Here is a 22,791-nt window from a genome sequence, read left to right as displayed (position 1 = left end):
AGAACTGTAGATATGTGAACGCTCATATTGGATAGGGAAATCAGATTGTGAATTAGATTGAGGTGAGTGATTACAATTATGGTACCTAGCTGCTGAATATAAGTGCTATACAAGAAATGGGCAAAAAATAAGGGGTAATTGATAGTCCCCCCACAGGCATGCATTCCTTATTGCTACACCATTGGTAATAGAGTCTGAAGATACAACTACCGAGTCAGTATTGAAATACGTGTGTAAGCAGAACCAAGTCCCAAGATGAAATGAGATCTTGGGGCACCCAGGTAGTGCTCAAGGGCCGAGCTGATGAAGAGTCTACATCAGTGGTGTTGCATGAACCTGACAGTAGGTGCAGGTACCGGTGCATTCAATCACCACATTGTGTTTTAACAGCGTCCAGGGTTGGACTGTCCTACCAGAGTATCTGAGGATCCACCGGAGGACCCAGGCTCTTAAACAATAATGGGCCTCGAAAGTCTTGCAGAAGACAACTCCATTCGGAGGTGCCTTTGGAGCCAATCACTTGACACTAGAGTTTATTTCTTATGGGATGATTTGCAAATTAGACCTTATAGATGATATGTCCTGGGTGTACAATGAGAACAACAAAGATTTCAGGGTAATTAAAAGTGGACGTGTTCTATGTAGATGAATGGTGGACCTCAGAATCATCTCCTCTGGTCAACCCAAGGAACTTCGGTCTAACACTATGTCCTCCTCCGCCGGTGCCCCACGGTTCCCCAAGGTATCAGAGTCTACAACACCTCTGGTCTTCCTACCGATTGAAAATTATAAGACCGGCTGGTGGACCTCCATCTGGAGATGTCAGTAGAGCCGGTCACTTTCCACTCCACCAACAGATTTTGTCCACATTTCTTCACCAGTCTTCAAATGGTTTCTTAGCTAAGGCAAATATCAGCTCAGGTTTCATGTGCCAGAACTTTTAATCCAGGACCAGCCCAGGTTGTGGTTTGGCCGAATGGCCTTCAACTGTTGTCGATTGGGCTTCTGTATCCTCAAGTTGAAGACTCAAGTTGGAGAGGCGCGGAGGGAGGAATGTTTACTGTGCACGGTAGATCCAGATAACCACAAGAAGAATGACATAACCGGCTCATTACATCCTTTTCATGCCACGTAATATTTGTCCCCTTCGACACAGCCCCGTCTCCCAGTCATCATCATCCTCCGAGCAAATATTATCAAGCTTGTGTGCTTTACTCATAACAAAAAAGAAATTAGGTTATCAATGCCAGTTAAGCAAACAGAACTTAGATATAAAAATGACCTCGGTCAGGACAGCTGCACACTTTTAGCTTGGCTACAAGGAAGAACAGCAATGGAAAGCTACACCTTCTGCTGGGTGGCCGCCATCCTCATACTCGGGGCTGAAGCCTACTTACCTGTCAACTGTAAGTGTCCTATATGAGGCTAATCACATGATTTATTTCACCATTTTCTTCCCTCCGTTCCATGCACCGGAGAACATTGTTCATCCTGAGCTTGCTAGTGCATGAATAGAATGCGAGAGCTGTAGGAAAGATACATATATACCAATGCAGTAGAAGAGAAGAGGGGATTGGTTGAAATATTCTGCAGATTTATCTACTATTCTGAAAAGCTGACTGACAAACCTCATGGGCACCGTCATGGCTGCCATCACTGGTTGTCACCCATGTGTTACATTTTAACAGCTATCAATCACATATATATATATTAAAAAAAATATGTAATAGTATTAATAAAATAGTCAAGGGACATCGAAAAGTGAACTACAATACAAGAAATAGTTGGGATGGAGTTACCCTTTAATTATATATATATATACACTGGTATAGGGGCTTAAGAGGGAGTGTCTGGTCTACGAAACTAATTTTCCAATGTCCTATTAGGTAATTCTAAGTTAATAGAGGGGGGGGGGGTCCCCTGTTCAAAATCCTCATCTATTGGCGGATGGAGTGGAAAGTAGCCACAAAGAGAGTCTCTCTTTCGGTATGTCCATGCATTACATGGACAGTCTATTGATTTCAATGAGAACTGTGTAATGCTTAATTTCCCCTGTGGTGGCGCTACAGGAGAATTTAAATCCTGATGCCAGGTTCTTCTGCAGATTACAGCTGATCCCTGGAGGTCCCAGCAGTGCCTCATCCTGGTATGAGTTACTTTTAGGGGGCCCTTCCAATGAAAAGGGATTATCCAAAGCTATTGTCCCCTTTGAATAATATCATATTACTATCCAATGGTGGCAGGGGCGGGGCTGTGACAACCTTTCAGTCATATTTAAGTCCCAAGTCTATGATGATATTAGTATTTATGTAGGTATTCCAATTATTGTAAGAATTTCTTTGCAAAGTCATTTATTTACGAAGACAGCAGAGCTGACTTTGTCATTTCAGTCTTCTGCTCCGCATGGTTTGTGCACTGTGATATTTCTTCATTTCAAAGTAAAGCTAAAGATCATTGTAGCCTAACGAATTGGTCCAAATGACAGTCAGTTCTGCTACATCTGACTGATGTCTATTATACAAGAATATATATATATATACTGCATAATGTGAACTATGAGATCCTTCTTTATGTATTAGGAAAACGTTCTTCTCCTTTTACACAGACAAGTGCGGAGTCCAGCCCAAGTCCAGAGATCATTGTGGATATGATGGAATTACATCAGAAGAGTGTCTGAAGAGGGGGTGCTGCTATGATAACTCCGTGTCTGACAGCATCTGGTGCTACACGCCATGGAAATTTGAAGGTATAAGGATTTTCTTTCTACTATCTATCTATCTATCTATCTATCTATCTATCTATCTATCTATCTATCTATCCCATATCTATCTATCTATCTATCTATCTATCTATCTATCTATCTATCTATCTATCTATCTATCTATCTATCTATCTATCTATCTATCCCATATCTATCTATCTATCCCATATCTATCTATCTATCTATCTATCTATCTATCTATCTATCTATCTATCTATCTATCTATCTATCTATCTATCTATCTATCTATCTCCCACCATTAGCCCCTAGAAGTTGCGTTGGCTGCCTCCATGGTAGATACGCCATTGACACTGGACTATGACAATATACTTTGGTTTTCTTTTCTCACACCACAGCCACAGAATGTAATCCAGCTGGACCCAAGGCCAGAGTAAACTGCGGCTTTCCAGGAATCTCCGAGAAGGACTGCACAGGCAAAGGCTGCTGTTTTGACTCGAGTATCCCCCAAGTTGTGTGGTGTTATCAGCCCATTATACAAGCAGGTAACTATTATCATACAATAAAAGCAAATACGAAAAAAACAAAAACACCAAACGTAAAAAATTAATGGTAAAGATAAAGAAAATCTTGCCCCCCGGTGATTGTCCGTCTGTAGGATTTTCATACAATCTTGTATAAATCTTGCTGAAAACACAGGGGCTAATTTCACACTGATCCCATCCATTTTAATCTGACAGACAACCTCGGGGGCAGGGTTTAGTTAAGGGGGCGGTACCTAAATTCCTGGTCTCCTATGGCAGAGAGATCAGTGGGGGAGAGCTCCTGCTGCATCTAGTTGCCTTACAGTCAACACAGGTTTCAGAGAAAAAGGAGAGGAACATGTCTGATCTCCTGGGACATAGAGAAGATTTCTTTATATATTTCTCAAACAACGATCAAATGGGAAAAGGGAATTGTTTGTATTTTCTATATTTCGTTTTCATTGAAGGCCTAATCCCACTGCAGTAGATGCACATAATATAATTACCAATACATACAGAATCTATGTTCATTGCTCCTCGGTAATATATTCGGCAGACAAGGCTAGTTCAGGTTGCCTAGCAACCACCTGATGTCATATCTCAGTGACCACCTTCTGAGTACATGTAGCTGGGTATACTGAAGTAGTCACAGGAACTTGAAACTGTTTCTATGAAAAAAATGTAGCAATTTACAGTTCACTCTTTTTTCTGTTTCAGTGGAACATGATTGTAGCGCCATTACACCAAAGAAGCGAGCCAACTGCGGACCTCCTGGTGTGACCGCTAACCAGTGCAGAGACAACGGGTGCTGCTTTGATGGCAGTGTGCCGAATGTGCCCTGGTGCTTCAAGCCTGAAGTTAAGAAAGGTACAGACTCAATATACCAATGGGATTTTTAATAGCCTCCTTTTAAAGGGCCACTAACCTAAAATAATTTATTGTACTCTTTAAGTGTAATCCTGCTTTTAACAAAGTTTCCCAATTTAAGTTTATATAAAAAGTAGAGTAATACTTTTTTTTTTAATGATAATTTTAAGTTCATGTTATTTTCTCCATTAACATCCAGAGCATTTTTCATAGTTCTGCTGGTTGCCCATGGAAACAGACAGCAGTTTAGCTCCATCTCACTGTCAGACATGTGACCCTATTAGATGAGTTCTAACTTTTGTCACTGTCATCTGTGCTCCCACAATACATTGCTCTCTGGTAACAGTAAACAACCAAAATTCTAAATGTTGCTTTGGATGTGAATGGAGAAGAAAGCTTAATTCAATTCTTACTCAATGCATTATATAATCCAAGTTGTTGTGTTGTGAGAGGTTTGTTACATAGAAGCTATTGTTCCATAATTGCCAATAGTCCCAGATTTTACCCTAATTTGGTTAAAAAGGGGGTGTGTTTAGGTGTTTTGGGGGGGCTTCCTTGAGCACAAGACTTATTCCTCATATATTGTGAGACATTTTTACCCAGGTGCCTCAGTGATGAGACTAATGTGCCTCATTTGTGCATTTGACAATGATACAACCCATTTATGTCATAAATGTCTATGATGGAAATACCCCTTTAATGGGGAGTTCCCAGGTTGTTGGGGGGGGGGGGGCAATCCTGGGCAAGTAAGGTGTGGGGCTTTAATGCCCTGTGATTTCAGTTTCAAATTTTGGCATCCATGTAGTTCTTAACCCCTTAATGACCAGCCTATTTTGGACCTTAATGACCAAGGTATTTTTTACGTTTTTCCATCGTCGCATTCCAAGAGCTATAACGTTTTGGTTTTTTTACGCCGACATAGCTATATAAGGTCTTGTTTTTTGCGGGAAAAGTTGTATTTTTTAATAGCACCATTTTTAGGTACATATTATTTATTGATTAGCTTTTATTAACTTTTTTTGGGAGAGAATAGAAAAAAAACAGAAATTTCGCCACTCTTTTTAGCGTCCTAAATCTATGCTGTTTACCGTGTGATATAAATAACACAACAACTTTATTCAGCGGGTTGTTACGATTGCAACGATACCGAATTTGTATAGTTTTGTATGTTTTCTACTTTTACACAGTGAAAACGCTTTTTTTTCAAAATTATTTGGTTTTGTGTCTCCATATTTGAAGAGCCGTAACGTTTTTATTTTTTCGCCGATGCGGTTGTATGAGGGCTTTTTTTTTTTTGCGGGACGACTTGTAGTTTTTATTGGTACCAGTTTGGAGTAGATGCGACTGTTTGATCACTTTTTATCACTTTTTTTTAAAGTCAGGATTCACAGAAAACAGCAATTTTTCCATAGTTTTTTTAATGTAATTTTTTACGGCGTTCACCGTGCGGATTAAGTAATGTAATAGATTTATAGTCGGGGTCGTTACGGACGCGGCGATACCAAATATGTGTAACTTTTTTACTTTATTTAGTTTTTTTAATAGTAAAGCAGTTCGTAAGGGGAAAAGTGGGTTTTTCATTTTTTTTATTAACTTTATTAAACTTCTTTTTGACTTTTTTACTACTTTAATATGCGATTCTCAGATCGCTATTGTAATACACTGCAATACTTTTGTATTGCAGTGTATTACTGCCTGGCCGTTTAACACGGACAGGCATCTGCTAGGTCATGCCTGCGGCATATCCTAGCAGGCATTCATTACAGGCAGACCTGGGGGCCTTTATTAGGCCCCCGACTGCTATTAGAGACACAGACACTCGGCGATCGTATCGCCGGGTGTCAGTGGGATGAGAGGGAGCTCCCTCCCTCTCTCCAAAACCACTCAGATGCGTTGCTCGCTATTGTGCACCGCATCTGAGGGGTTAAACGGGTGACATCGATACTAATATCGATCTCACCCGGCAGAGCAGGGACGCCCCCAGCCCTCAGCTGCCTCTGGCAGGGAGAGCAGGGAGATTTGACAGCTCCCTGCTCTGTTTATTTATCCTGATGCAGCAACGTAAAAAGGCTTATGCATCAGAATAACGCCCGTTAGTGGCCGCGTGAAAAGGCGTATTGGCGGTCACTAACGGGTTAAAGGAATACTAAGGGTAAGTCCACACGTAGCGTAAATACTGCGGATTTTCCGCAACGGATTTCATTGCGGTAAATCGCAATCATAATACAGTAACAGCAAAGTGTATGAGACTTGAACTAATCTCATCCACACACCGCGTAAAAAAAAAACGGCGAAAAAAACTTTCATAAATTTCAGAAATTATGTTCCGGCTGAAAAACGGCACCACAATTTGGTGTGGTTCTCCGGCCGGATTTCGCTGCGGGGACCAGAGCGGATACACTGTGCGCTTTTATGCAGCGTATCCGCCCTGTGTGAACATAACCTAACAGTGGATATAAGGAAGGAGATAAAATAATTCTAGAGGACGAGGAGCAAAAATACCGTCCAAGACAAGAGCATAGACTTTAGAAAATTTTGGGAAATCCAGATGTTTTTGGTGGAGTCTGCGGACGATCTGACGCCTGTGACCCAACATAAATATTACATAATGATCTGATTATTATCTTCTGATCCTGTCCCTTTAAAACGAACGTGTTTGGTAATGGGATTGATATAAGTCAAGGGTCAATATTGGGAAACAGTTGACAAAATTCCTGCCCATCCTTTGTGCCCGCTGTCCCTTTATTGACATGGGCAAATCCCAGCAAGTCGTGTATTCTACAGATTGTAAACCAAAAGAAAGTCACGGTGTCTATTCCCTCCTACAGAGACAATCCAGTGCGCCATTTTGCCTAAACAGAGATTGAACTGCGGTCGTTCAGGCATCAACATGGACCAATGCAACCAGAAGGGATGCTGCTACGATTCTAGTGTTCCTGGCGCCCCCTGGTGTTTCTATCCTGAAATTACAGATGGTAATGCGCATACTATATTTTATTAGGGGATTTCCCCTTTAAGAGCTTGAACTGTGACCAGAGACGGGGAGCAGTGATGAGAGGAATAATCTGACACTAGCGGAGGGGGGATCGGAGTATATAGGAAAGTATTCATGCGCTGCAGGAGTAGTGGATGATGGGAGTAGTGGATGATGGGAGTAGTGGATGATGGGAGTAGTGGATGATGGGAGTAGTGGATGATGGGAGTAGTGGATGATGGGAGTAGTGGGTGAAAGCTGCAGGTAGTGATTTATATTGGACATATAGACACGTCTTGAGTTTTGCTGATTGTCAATGTTCTTTTCTCTCTCTTATATTCAGTTACTATCATTGAATAAGAACATTTCCGGAGGTCGCTGCTGATACTATCACACATCACAGATTGAGTCATCAGCAGTGTATTGTCTATCACTCATAAACAATATATTCAGACTGCATTGTCTTCTCGTGTTTATTTATTATTTATTTGCATTTTTAGGAAACGACAGGTGCAGCAGAGCTGAGTTTATCAGATGTAGCAGAGCTCAGTTTGCCATTTGGTACACCACATACATAGAAAGGCAGCTAAACCTAAAAGAGCAGTCTAACGAAAATAAACTGCTCCAAATCCAGCTCTGCTACATCTATATTTATCCAGAAACAACTCTACTTCAGTTTATAAGCTGCAATACCACACACAGCCACCGGACTGGAATAGCGCTGTTTCTGGGGGGGGAAAGGGGAAGACATTTTTTTTCTATTCCTAGACAACCCATATTAGTCAGTGAAAAAAACAACAGAGAAACTTCTATATTGCAGAATACTGGAAGCTACTTTTCATTCTATGGTAGCTGTGATATTGGAGACCAACTACATTATAGTGCCTGAGTTACAATTTGAGCAAAATAAATCTAAAGTCTTTAAGGAAGACAAACACATTACAGAGCTGTGAGTAACGGGTCCGCAATACAGATCTCATAGAGATCTATGGGCCCACACTGTATCCACCGTTCTGTAGGGACTCTGCGTGGTGGCATTAGGGTACTATATTGTGTAGAACAACACAGGGATATTGCCTTTTTACAAATAAAATAAACTACAGATAGGGCCAACCTGCATTGGTTATTGTCCTGTGCGGTACATTCTGTAGGCACTTCCCATTGTAGTGTACTGTCATACAGTGACCACATAATACCAACATACAGTGACCACATAATACCAACATACAGTGACCACATAATACCAACATATAGTGACCTAACAATACCAACATAGAGTGACCTAATAATACCAACATACAGTGACCTAATAATACCGCCATACAGTGACCTAATAATACCAGCATACAGTGACCTAATAATACCCACATACAGTGACCTATTAATACCAGCATACAGTGACCTAATAATACCCACATACAGTGACCTAATAATACCAACATACAGTGACCTAATAATACCAACATTCAATGACCACATCATACCAAGATACAGTGACCACATAATACCAACATACAGTGACCTAATAATACCGCCATACAGTGACCTAATATTACCAACATACAATGACCTAATAATACCACCATAAAGTGACCACATAATACCGCCATAAAGTGACCTAATAATACCACCATAAAGTGACCACATAATACCGCCATAAAGTGACCTAACAATACCGCCATACAGTGACCTAATAAGACCAACATACAGTGACCTAATAATACCCACATACAGTGACCTAATATTACCAACATACAATGACCTAATAATACCACCATAAAGTGACCACATAATACCGCCATAAAGTGACCTAATAATACCTCCATACAGTGACCTAATAAGACTAACATACAGTGACCTAATAATACCGCCATAAAGTGACCTAATAATACCGACATACAGTAACCTAAGAATACCAATATACAGTGACCAAATTATACCAACATACAATGACCTAAATAATAATAATAACTAACAGTGACCAAATAATACCAACATACAGTGACCTAATAATACGAACATACAGTGACCTAATAATACTAACATACAGAAACCTAATAATACCAACATACAGTGACCTAATAATACCGACATACAGTAACTTAATAATACTGCCATACAGTGACCTAATAATAACAACATACAGTGACCTAATAATACCAACATACAGTGACCTAATAATAATGACATACAGTGACCTAATACCCACATACAGTGACCTAATAATAATGCCCAACAGTGACCTAATAATACCAACATATAGTGACCTAAAAATACAAACATATAATGACCTAATTATACATACATACAGTGACCTAAATTATACCAACATACAGTGACCCAGTAATAATGCCGTACAGTGACCTAATATCGACATACAGTGACCTAATAATGCTGCCATACAGTGACCTATTAATACCAACATACAGTGATCTAATATTACCAAAATACAGTGACCTAATAATACCAGCATACAGTGACCTAATAATACCAACATAGGTTGACCTAATAATACCGACATACAGTGACTTAATCATAATACCGCCATACAGTGACCTAATCATACCAACATATAGTGACCTAATAATACCAAGAAACAGTGAACTAATAATACCAACATACAGTGACCTAATAATACCAACATACAGTGACCTAATAATAATGCAATACAGTGACCTAATACCCACATACAGTGACTTAATAATATTGCCATACACTGACCTTATAATAGCAACATAAAGTGACCTAATTATACCAACATACAGTGACCTAATTATACCAACATACAGTGACCTAATTATACCAACATACAGTGACCCAATAATAATGCCATACAGTGACCTAATACTGACATACATTGACCTAATAATGCTGCCATACAGTGACCTATTAATACCAACATATAGTAACCTAATAATTTCAACATACAGTGACCTAATTATATCAACATACATTGACCTAATAATACCGCCATACAATGACCTAATAATACCCAGATACAGTGACCTAAGAATACCGCCTTACAGTGACCTAATAATACCTCCATACAGTGACCTAATAATACCAACATATAGTGACCTAATAATACCAACATACAGTGACCTAATAATACCAACATACATTAACCTAATAATACCAGCATACAGTGACCTAATAATACTGCCGTACAGTGACCTAATTATATAAACATACAGTGACCTAATAATACCGCCATACAATGACCTAATAATACCAACATACAGTGACCTAATAATACCGCCTTACAGTGACCTAATAATACAGCCATACAGTGACCTAATAATACCAACATATAGTGACCTAATAATACCAACATACAGTGACCTAATGATACCAACACACAGTGACCCAATAATACCAACATACATTAACCTAATAATACTGCCATACAGTAACCTAATACCGACATACAGTGACCTAATAATGCTGCCATACAGTGACCTATTACTACCAACATACCGTGACCTAATAATACTGCCAAACAGTGAGCTAATTATATCAACATACAGTGACCTAATAATACCGCCATACAATGACCTAAAAATACCAACATAGTGTAATGTTGGGGTTGGGGAAACAGACAAGTGAGCCCTAATCTACCCGCCACTCAGTCCCTGCCTACTTGCAACGACCCGCCCTAGGCGACGGGGTACAACTGGGCGACAGTCCCTACGCTCAATAAGTGCACAACGGACAAACAGACAAGGGTACACAGAAGCTAAGGGAAATGGGGCAGTTGCCCACGGCAACACCGTGAGCAACAAGAGAGGAGAACGAGCCGAGTCAAACCAGGAGTGTACGAGGTACCAAACGCAGAGCAGGAGAGTAGTGAACAAGCCGAGTCAAACCAGGAGTGTACGAGGTACCAAACGCAAAGCAGGAGAGTAGTCAGTAAGCCAGGGTCAGTATGAAGCAGGGACAAATAGTTCAAGAAGCTGCAGCAGGGCCAGGAAACCAAACGAGAAGAATCACAAGCAAGGAGGAACAGGAAAGGCAGGTATAAATAGACAGAGGGCGGGAGCTAGCTCCGTCTGGCCAGGCTGTGATAGGCTCTCCCACTCCTAAGCCTGCCATCCTGAGTGGTGGAAGATGGAGTGAGTCTCACAGACATAGAAGCAGGTACAGACTGATTACCTATGGGCGTTGACACAGAAGCTGTGCCTGGCAGATCCTTTACAGTACCCCCCCTTTTATGAGGGGCCACCGGACCCTTTCTAGGTGGACCTGGTTTATTGGGGAAATGAAGGTGGAACCTCATGACCAATACCCCAGCGTGAACATCCCGGGCGGGTACCCAAGTCCTCTCCTCAGGCCCGTATCCTCTCCAATGGACCAGGTACTGGAGGGAACCTTGGACCATCTTGCTGTCCACAATCTTGGCCACCTCGAATTCTACCCCCTCAGGGGTGAGAACGGGAACAGGAGGTTTCCTCAAGGGAGCCAAGGACGGGGAGCAGCGTTTAAGGAGGGAGGCATGAAACACGTCTTGTACTCGAAAAGATGGGGGCAACTCCAGTCGGAAGGAGACCGGATTGAGGACTTCAATGACCTTGAACAGCCCTATAAACCGGGGAGCAAACTTCTTGGACGGGACTTTAAGGCGCAAGTTCTTAGACGATAGCCACACCAGATCCCCGACCATAAACAAGGGGTTAGCAGAACGTCTTCTATCTGCCTGAGTTTTTTGTATGCTCTGGGACGCCTCTAGGTTCTTCTGAACCTGGGCCCAGACTGTGCACAGTTCCCGATGATTGACCTCTACTTCGGGATTGTTGGAACTACCAGGTGAAACGGAGGAGAACCGTGGATTAAACCCAAAATTACAGAAAAAGGGTGAGACCCCTGACGAGTTACTGACCCGGTTATTAAGGGAAAATTCGGCGAGGGGAATGAATGAGACCCAATCATATTGACAGTCAGAGATGAAACACCTTAAATATTGTTCTAGAGACTGATTAGTCCTCTCAGTTTGGCCATTAGTTTTAGGATGGAAGGCAGAGGAGAAGGACAGATCAATCTCCAACTTTTTACAGAAGGCTCTCCAAAACAATGAAACAAATTGTACCCCTCTGTAAGAAATAATATTGACAGGGACCCCATGGAGATGCAGGATGTGTTTGACAAACAAGGTAGCTAACGTCTTAGCATTGGGTAGTTTCTTGAGGGGCACAAAGTGGCACATCTTACTGAAGCGGTCTACTACAACCCACACCACCGACTTGCCTTGAGATGGAGGTAAATCGGTGATAAAATCCATGGAGATATGGGTCCAAGGTCTCTGGGGAATGGGCAAAGAACGTAGTAATCCCGCTGGTCGGGACCTGGGAGTCTTGGACCTAGCACAAACTTCACAAGCCGCAACGTAGGCCTTAACGTCTTTAGGCAACCCAGGCCACCAATAGTTTCTGGCAATGAGGTGCTTGGTACCCAGGATGCCTGGATGACCAGATAGTGCGGAGTCATGATTTTCCCTAAGTACCCTTAGCCGGAATTGCAGGGGAACAAACAGCTTGTTCTCAGGAAGGTTCCCGGGAGCTGAACCTTGATCAGCCGCAATTTCAGAGACTAAATCAGAATCAATAGAGGAAATGATTATACCTGGAGGAAAAATACAAGCAGAATCTTCCTCTGAAGGAGGGCTGGCCATGAAGCTACGCGACAGTGCATCAGCCTTAATATTTTTAGACCCAGCCCTATAGGTAACCAAAAAGTTGAATCTGGTAAAAAAAATAACGCGCATCGAGCTTGTCTCGGGTTTAGCCTCTGGGCAGATTCTAGGAAAACCAGATTCTTGTGGTTGGTAAGGACCGTTACCTGGTGCCTAGCACCCTCCAGGAAGTGGCGCCACTCTTAAAATGCCCATTTAATGGCTAAGAGTTCGCGGTTGCCAATATCATAGTTACACTCAGTGGGCGAAAACTTCCTGGAGAAGTAGGCACAGGGACGGAGATGGGTGAGGGACCTGGTACCCGGGGACAAGACAGCCCCCACTCCCACCTCGGACGCGTCAACCTCCACGATAAATGGCTCCATTTGGTTGGGCTGAACCAGCACCGGGGCCGAGATAAAGCACTTTTTAAGGATCTCAAAAGCCTGGACAGCCTCAGGAGGTCAGTGGAGGAGATCAGCACCTTTGCGAGTGAGATCCGTAAGAGGCTTAGCGATGACCGAGAAGTTAGCAATAAATCTCCTGTAATTATTAGCGAACCCCAGGAAGCACTGTAACGCCTTCAGGGAGGCAGATTGGACCCATTCCGCCACAGCCTGGACCTTGGCGGGGTCCATGCAGAATTCATGAGGAGTGAGGATTTGACCCAAAAATGGTATCTCCTGCACCCCAAACACAAATTTTTCGGTCTTCGCAAACAGTTTGTTTTCCCGAAGGACCTGGAGCACCTTCCTGACGGGCTCAATGTGGGAGGACCAGTCCTTGGAAAACACAAGTATGTCATCAAGGTACACTACAAGAAATACCCCCAGGTAATCTCTTACAATCTCATTTATGAAATTCTGGAAGACCGCGGGAGCATTACACAACCCAAAGGGCATGACGAGGTATTCGAAATGACCTTCGGGCGTGTTAAACGCAGTCTTCCACTCATCCCCCTCTTTGATGCGGATAAGGTTATACGCCCCCCGTAGATCAAACTTAGAGAACCATTGGGCCCCCTGAACCTGATTAAAGAGATCAGGAATCAAAGGAAGGGGATACTGGTTCCTTACAGTGACCTTATTCAAGTTACGGTAGTCAATGCATGGCCTAAGACCACCATCCTTCTTCCCTACGAAGAAGAAGCCAGCACCTACCGGAGAAGTAGAGGGGCGAATGTAACCCTTAACCAGGCATTCCTGGATATACTCTCTCATGGCTTCACGCTCGGGACAAGAGAGATTAAATATCCTACCCTTAGGGAGCTTAGCTCCTGGTACCAAATCGATAGCGCAATCGTATTCTCTATGAGGAGGTAACACTTCGGAGGCCTCCTTAGAGAAAACCTCAGCGAAGTCCTGAACAAACTCAGGTAGCGTGTTCACCTCCTCAGGGGGAGAAATAGAATTAACAGAGAAACATGACGTCAAGCATTCATTACCCCATTTGGTAAGATCCCCAGTATTCCAGTCAAACGTGGGTGTCACGAAGCGGGTTAGTGGACCCACTAGGCTGTACCGCCGTAGCGGGAAGGCAGCTGGCCAAACAACCGGACACCCCAGAAATACAATGTCCCGCACAAGGGTACCTGAATAGTCCAGATGGTGGCCGCAGCTCTGGCACAGATGAGATGGGTGCAGCAGATGGCGCCAAACGTGGCGGATGACACAGGAGCCGCAAGTTACGCCAGACGTGGCGGATTGCTCCGGACGTGGCAGATGACACAGGACGTGGCGGATTCCTCCGGACGTGGCAGATGACACAGGACGTGGCGGATTCCTCCAGACGTGGCAGATTCCTCCGGACGTGGCAGATGACACAGGACGTGGCAGATGACACAGGACGGAGGTGCTCCGGCGGAGGTGAGTGGATGCAAGCGCTGGCGTCTCCTGAGGAGGAGGCTGGGGCCAGCGCTTGCCGACTCGTGGCTGCGGCTGTCAGCTGGAGGCTGGAGCTGACAGCCCGCAGCCACGGACATTACAGTATCCCCCCTCTTACGCCCCCTCTTCTTGGGACCGGAGCGAGAGAGAAACTTCTTTAGAAGAGTAGGGGCATAGAGGTTCTCCTCTGGCTCCCAGGACCTCTCTTCGGGACCAAACCCACTGCAATCCACCAAATACAAGGTCTTTCCTCTCACTCTCTTGGTGTCCAAGATCTCCTTTACCTCAAAGATGTCCGAGGAGCCGCTGGGAGCAACCGCAGGGCTGGGAGTCTTGGAATAGTGGTTTAGGATCACAGGCTTCAGGAGGGAGATGTGGAAGGAGTTGGGAATCCTGAGGGTAGGAGGCAGCCGAAGCTTGTAGGCGACAGGGTTGATCTGCTGCAGGACCTCGAATGGTCCAAGGAACCTGGGAGCGAACTTGGATGAAGGCACCTTCAAGCGAATGTTCCGAGAGGACAGCCAGACTTTAGTCCCCGGAAGATACTGAGGCGGCTCTTTTCTCTTAATATCTGCCTTTCGCTTCATGCGATCTACTGCCAGCAAAATAGAGGACCGGGTCTGTCTCCAGATTTGCAGGAAGTCCCCATATGCAGAGTCAGCAGCGGGTACCTGAGATGAAGTCGACACTGGAAGAGGAACTCTGGGATGTTGACTGTACCCGATGTGAAACGGAGTGGAGGTGGTGGACTCACTTGTGTGGTTGTTGTAAGAAAATTCGGCCCATGGTAGAAGCTGTACCCAGTTATCGTGCTGTGAAGAGATGAAATGGCGGAAATAATTTTCCATGATCTGGTTGATCCTCTCAACTTGCCCATTGGATTGGGGGTGATAGGCAGAGGAAAAGTCCATCTCATGTGTAGGAGTTTACAGAGGGCTCTCCAGAACTTAGAGGTAAACTGAACCCCTCGGTCGGACACAATGTGAAGAGGCAAGCCATGCAAGCGGAAGATGTGCTGAATGAAGAGACTTGCCAGACGAGGAGCAGAAGGTAGGCCGGTCAGCGGGATAAAATTAGCCATCTTAGAGAACCGGTCCACCACCACCCAGACAGTGTTACATTCTGCAGAGGGGGGAAGGTCTGTGACGAAGTCCATCTCAATGTGCTGCCAGGGGGCATTGGGTACAGGCAGAGGTTGAAGCAGGCCGGCAGGCTTGGAGTGAGTCACTTTGTTAGAGGCACACACCTTGCAAGCAGAGACAAAGTCCAGAACATCCTTAGGTAGCGTGGACCACCAAAAGTGACGAGCAATCAGGTCTCGGGTTTTACGGACACCGGCGTGCCCAGCAAGTTTAGAACTATGTCCCCAGAGGAGAATTTTTCTCCTGACCGCCAACCGAACAAAAGTCCTCCCAGGGGGGATTTCTCTAACCTGCAGAGGATTAGCAGTGACGATGCAGGACGTGTCTATGATGGTCTGGAGGGACTCCACCGTGTCTTCCGTCTCAAACGATCTGGACAGGGCATCGGCCCTCACATTTTTGTCTGCAGGACGGTAGTGGAGCGCAAACAGAAAACGGGTGAAGAACAGCGATCACCTGGCTTGACGAGGATTAAGTCTTTGAGCGGACTGAAGGTAAGTGAGGTTCTTGTGGTCGGTGAAGATCAGGATGGGGTGAGCAGCGCCCTCCAGAAGATGTCTCCACTCCTCCAGAGCCAATTTGATGGCCAGCAGCTCCCGATCTCCAATGGAGTAATTGCGCTCAGCAGAGGAAAACAGTCTAGAGTAGTAGCCACACACTACTGCCTTTCCTTTGGAGCTCCTCTGGAACAGAAGTGCACCTGCACCGACAGAGGAAGCGTCCACTTCCAGTGGGAACTGCCGAGATACGTCGGGATGATGGAGGATCGAGGCTGAAGTGAAGGCACTCTTCAGGCTATTAAATGCAGACTCTGCCTCTGGAGTCCACACTTTGGCGTTCACACCCTTCTTGGTAAGGGTAGAGATGGGGCCGTCAGAGAAGAGAAGTTAGGAATAAACTGCCGGTAGAAATTGTCGAATCCCAGGAACCGCTGTATGGCCCTTAAGCCTTGGGGACGTGGCCACTCCAGGACAGCCTTCACTTTCTCAGGATCCATCTTGAGGCCTTGATCCGAGATGATGTAGCCCAGGAAGGGCAGAGAACTCTTCTCAAAGACGCACTTCTCCAGCTTGGCGTATAAATGATTCTCCCTCAATCGTAGTAGAACCTGACGAACATGCCTCCGATGAGTCGCCTGATCTGGGGAGAAAATCAAAATATCATCGAGATAAACAACAACACAGACATAGAGTAGATCTCGGAAGATGTCGTTAACGAACTCCTGAAACACTGCGGGGGCGTTACACAGTCCGAAGGGCATCACCAGGTATTCGTAGTGCCCGTCCCGGGTGTTAAATGCCGTCTTCCATTCGTCACCCCGGTGAATCCAGACTAGATTGTAAGCCCCACGCAGATCTAGCTTAGAAAAAATTTTGGCCCCTCGTATGCGATTAAATAGCTCAGAGATGAGTGGCAACGGGTATTTGTTCTTGACTGTGATCAGGTTGAGGCCCCTGTAGTCAATGCAGGGACGAAGGGATCCATCCTTCTTTTTAACGAAGAAGAATCCAGCCCCGGCCGGGGAGGAAGATTTTCGTATAAAACCCCTCTCCAGATTCTCCTTTATATAGGCCGACATGGATAGAGTCTCAGGCAAGGAGAGAGGATATACCCGTCCACGGGGAAGAGAGGCATTAGGAACCAGGACCTCCCTAGGGCTGAGGAGGGAGGTCAATGTAGAAAAAAAAGGGGTAGCCAGGTTAGAGAGGGGTCAGACTATATTGGTGGGGGGAGAAACAGAATGTGGGGAGAGGACTAGACAACAAGATAAGGAGATCCTTTCGTTACAAAACATCAGTGTAAATAAAAAGGACCGATTAATGTCAAATCACATTTCTGATAATAAAAGTGAAAAACTGACAGGCAAGTTAAAGTGTATGTTCACAAATGCCAGAAGTCTAGCAAGCAAAATGGGGGAGCTGGAGGCCTTGATACTGGAAGAAAATATAGATATAGTTGGTGTTGCTGAAACATGGCTGGACTCTTCACATGACTGGGCTGTAAATCTACAGGGTTTTACACTTTTTCGTAAAGACAGGACAAATAGGAAAGGTGGTGGTGTATGTCTGTATGTGAGAAGTGATATGAAGGCGAGTGTGAAAGAGACAATAGTGGGTGAAGACTGTGAGGAGGTTGAAACCTTGTGGGTGGAACTAGAAAGGGAGGTAAACACTGAAAAAATTACTTTTGGTGTAATCTATAGACCCCCCAATATAACTGAGGAGATGGAAGGTCAGATATATAAACAGATGGAGCGGGCTGCACAGGCGGGTACTGTAGTGATAATGGGAGATTTTAATTTCCGGGATATTAATTGGTGTCATGGTTCGGCTTCAACTGCAAAGGGGAGACATTTCCTCAACCTGTTGCAGGAAAATTTTATGGGCCAGTTTGTGGAAGACCCGACTAGAGGTGAAGCTCTGTTGGATCTGGTCATTTCTAATAATGCAGATCTTGTTGGGAATGTCAATGTTCGTGAAAACCTCGGTAACAGTGATCATAATATAGTTACATTTTACCTATACTGTAAAAAACAAACGCAGGCTGGGAGGGCAAAAACATTTAATTTTAAGAAAGCCAATTTCCCCAGGATGAGGGCTGCAATTCAGGATATAGACTGGGAAGAACTAATGTCAAATAATGGAACAAATGATAAATGGGAGATTTTCAAATCTACTTTGAGTTATTATAGTGCAAAATTTATTCCTACAGGTAATAAGTATAAACGACTCAAATTAAACCCCACATGGCTTACACCTTCTGTGAAAGGGGCAATACATGACAAAAAAAGGGCATTTAAAAAATACAAATCTGAGGGTACAGCTGTAGCCTTTGTAAAATATAAAGAGCTTAATAAAATCTGTAAAAATGTAATAAAATTAGCAAAAATACAAAATGAAAGGCAGGTGGCCAAGGATAGTAAAACAAATCCTAAAAAATTCTTCAAGCATATAAATGCAAAAAAGCCAAGGTCTGAACATGTAGGACCCCTAGATAATGGTAATGGGGAGTTGATCACAGGGGATCAAGAGAAGGCAGAGTTACTAAATGGGTTCTTTAGCTCTGTATATACAACAGAAGAAAGAGCAGCTGATGTAGCCAGTGCCAGTGCTGTTAATATATCAGTTGATATACTGAATTGGATGAATGTAGAGATGGTCCAAGCTAAATTAAATAAAATAAATGTGCACAAGGCTCCGGGACCAGATGGGTTACACCCTAGAATTCTTAAAGAGCTTAGTTCAGTTATTTCTGTCCCCCTTTTCATAATATTCAGAGAATCTCTAGTGACAGGTATAGTGCCGAGGGACTGGCGCAGGGCAAATGTGGTGCCTATTTTCAAAAAGGGCTCTAGGTCTTCCCCGGGTAATTATAGACCAGTAAGCTTAACATCCATCGTGGGGAAAATGTTTGAGGGGCTATTGAGGGACTATATACAGGATTATGTGACAATAAATAGCATTATAAGTGACAGCCAGCACGGTTTTACTAAGGACAGAAGTTGTCAAACTAACCTAATCTGTTTTTATGAAGAGGTGAGCAGAAGTCTAGACAGAGGGGCCGCTGTGGATTTAGTGTTTTTGGACTTTGCAAAGGCATTTGACACTGTCCCCCATAGACGCCTAATGGGTAAATTAAGGACTATAGGTTTAGAAAATATAGTTTGTAATTGGATTGAGAATTGGCTCAAGGACCGTATCCAGAGGGTTGTGGTCAATGATTCCTTCTCTGAATGGTCCCCGGTTATAAGTGGTGTACCCCAGGGTTCAGTGCTGGGACCACTATTATTCAACTTATTTATTAATGATATAGAGGAAGGGATTAATAGCACTATTTCTATTTTTGCAGATGACACCAAGCTATGTAATATAGTTCAGACTATGGAAGATGTTCATGAATTACAGGCAGATTTAAACAAACTAAGTGTTTGGGCGTCCACTTGGCAAATGAAGTTTAATGTAGATAAATGTAAAGTTATGCATCTTGGTACCAACAACCTGCATGCATCATATGTCCTAGGGGGCGCTACACTGGCGGATTCACTTGTTGAGAAGGATCTGGGTGTACTTGTAAATCATAAACTCAATAACAGCATGCAGTGTCAATCAGCTGCTTCAAAGGCCAGCAGGATATTGTCGTGTATTAAAAGAGGCATGGACTCGCGGGACAGGGATGTAATAATGCCACTTTACAAAGCATTAGTGAGGCCTCATCTAGAATATGCAGTTCAGTTCTGGGCTCCAGTTCATAGAAAGGATGCCCTGGAGTTGGAAAAAATACAAAGAAGAGCAACGAAGCTAATAAGGGGCATGGAGAATTTAAGTTATGAGGAAAGATTGAAAGAATTAAACCTATTTAGCCTTGAAAAAAGACGACTAAGGGGGACATGATTAACTTATATAAATATATTAATGGCACATACAAAAAATATGGTGAAATCCTGTTCCTTGTAAAACCCCCTCAAAAAACAAGGGGGCACTCCCTCCGTCTGGAGAAAAAAAGGTTCAAGCTGCAGAGGCGACAAGGCTTCTTTACAGTGAGAACTGTGAATTTATGGAATAGCCTACCGCAGGAGCTGGTCACAGCAGGGACAGTAGATGGCTTTAAAAAAGGGTTAGATAATTTCCTAGAACAAAAAAATATTAGCTCCTATGTGTAGAAATTTTTCCTTCCCTTTTCCCTTCCCTTGGTTGAACTTGATGGACATGTGTCTTTTTTCAGCCGTACTAACTATACTATACTATACTATACTATAATGGGGCAGTCATAGGTGCGATGTGGAGGCAGCGTCTCAGCCTCCTTTTTGCTGAAAACATCTGCATACTGAGCAAAATGGGGAGGCAGTCCCGACAGCGACTGAGGCAGAGAAGGCTTGACAGGATGGATCTGCAACAGACAACGACCATGGTACTTGGAGCCCCATTGGAGAACCTCTCCAGAATTCCAGTCCAGGACTGGGGCATGTAGTCGAAGCCAAGGCAGGCCCAGCAGAACAGGATTGATGGCCTTGGGCAAAACAAGGAACAAAATAAATTCAGAATGAAGTACTCCAACCTGGAGCTTCAACGGCTTGGTTTTAGAGATAATGGGATCAGGCAGAGGCAGTCCATTAACAGAGGCAACAGCCAAAGATGTCTCCAGGGGAACTGTGGGCAGCTGAAGATGATCCACAAGCTCTTTCTGGATAAAATTTGCAGCAGAGCCAGAGTCAAGATAGGCAGAGACTTGATGTGTCCTGTCGCCGGATACCAGGGTCACAGGAATAGTCAGTTTGGAAGCGAATCCTCTGTTAGATTCTGTTCCACCTAGTGTTGTCTCTCCAACCAATCCCAGGCAATGGGGTCTCTCCGGCCTCTGGGGGCACAGACGCACAATATGGCCTCCATGGCCGCAATACAAACAAAGTCCAGAAGTGCGTCTGCGTTGTTTCTCCTGGGTAGACAATTTAACATAATTACTCTGCATCGGGTACTCTGGTGGGACGACTGAGGAGGATTGCGGGACAGCAGAATCCAGCCTGAGAAGTTCTCTCCCCCGGAGACCCTCTTGGGAACGTTCCCGGATCCTCATGTCGACACGGGAGGCGAGTAGGATAAGATCGTCCAGGATAGATGGCAGATCGCGAGCAGCCAGCTCGTCCTTGATCCCTGAAGACAGTCCCTGCCAGAATGTAGCCACCAAAGCCTCGTTGTTCCATGTCAATTCAGCAGCCAGGATACGGAACTGAATGGCATACTCGCCCACGGAGAGGTCTCCCTGGTGTAGGGTCAGCAAGGATGCAGCAGCCGAAGAAACTCTCCCAGGTTCCTCAAAGATCGAGCGGAAGGTCTGTAAGAAGCACTGCAAGTCCCGGTTCTCTGGTCCCTGATGTTCCCACAGAGGATTGGCCCATGCCAGGGCTTTGCCGGTAAGGAGAGAGATGATAAAGGCGATCCTGACGTCATCCGAACAGAAGGACCTGGCATGTAGTCTGAAATGGATCAGGCACTGATTCAAAAATCCCCTGCAGGACCTCGGATCTCCATCATAGCGTGGAGGTAGCGACAAGAAACACAGGGGGTTGGTACCGGTACAGACAGGAAGTATAGCAGGCGGAACCGCAGAAACGGGTGCAGTGATGACTGTGGACGGAGCAAGCAGCCGATGGGCTATGGCGTTCACCGACAGGAGGAGCTGGTCTTGTCGTGACTGGAGATCCTCCATCTCAGCCAGCATGGCTTGTGTAGTCAACGTCTCAGGTTGACCAGCGGGGTCCATGGCCTGAGCGTACTGTCACGAAGCGGGTTAGTGGACCCACTAGGCCGTACCGCCGTAGCGGGAAGGCAGCTGGCCAAACAACAGGACACCCCAGAAATACAATGTCCCGCACAAGGGTACCTGAATAGTCCAGATGGTGGCCGCAGCTCTGGCACAGATCAGATGGGTGCAGCAGAAAGCGCCAAACGTGTCGGATGACACAGGAGCCGCAAGTTGCGCCAGACGTGGCGGATTCCTCCAGACGTGGCAGATGACACAGGACGTGGCGGATTCCTCCGGACGTGGCAGATGACACAGGACGTGGCGGATTCCTCCAGACGTGGCAGATGACACAGGACGTGGCGGATTCCTTCGGACGTGGCAGATTCCTCTGGACGTGGCAGATGACACAGGACGTGGCAGATGACACAGGACGTGGCACGACTAGATACTAGGGCAAAGCACGGGAAACAGGAACGGGGAACAAGGTACGGGTAACAACAGGAACGGGAAACACTAAGGGACCATTTGCAAGACAGACTGGGAAAACTAACAACGCTCAGGCATCGAACTAGGGGGCTGGACCCCTCTTATAGCCCAGGGTACTCACGGGTCAAAGGTCGTTCAAGATGTCCGGTGCGCGCGCTGCCCCTTTAAGAGCGGGGACGAGCGTGCGCGCGCACCCTGCGGGCTCCGGCGGAGGTGAGTGGATGCAAGTGCTGGCGTCTCCTGAGGAGGAGGCTGGTGCCAGCGCTTGCCGACTCGTGGCTGCGGCTGTCA

The 22,791-nt window shown here is 44.8% G+C and overlaps 1 protein-coding gene across 1 annotated transcript; it reads left to right on the top strand.

Moving 5' to 3' along the window:
- The first annotated feature begins 976 nt into the window (after positions 1–976).
- On the top strand, positions 977–7,513 carry LOC142741917 (putative gastrointestinal growth factor xP4). Its single transcript, XM_075851238.1, has 7 exons — positions 977–1,069; positions 1,157–1,406; positions 2,606–2,746; positions 3,118–3,264; positions 3,961–4,110; positions 6,939–7,085; positions 7,428–7,513. Exons 1-7 carry the CDS (start codon positions 977–979, stop codon positions 7,442–7,444), a joined length of 945 nt encoding a protein of 314 aa, XP_075707353.1. The 3' UTR covers positions 7,445–7,513.
- Positions 7,514–22,791: the final 15,278 nt, after the last annotated feature.

Source organism: Rhinoderma darwinii, chromosome 2 (assembly GCF_050947455.1).
Source record: "Rhinoderma darwinii isolate aRhiDar2 chromosome 2, aRhiDar2.hap1, whole genome shotgun sequence".
Taxonomy (NCBI): domain Eukaryota; kingdom Metazoa; phylum Chordata; class Amphibia; order Anura; family Rhinodermatidae; genus Rhinoderma; species Rhinoderma darwinii.
The sequence above is the reverse complement of the archived record's forward strand: the minus strand, read 5'-3'. Positions and strand labels throughout refer to the sequence as shown.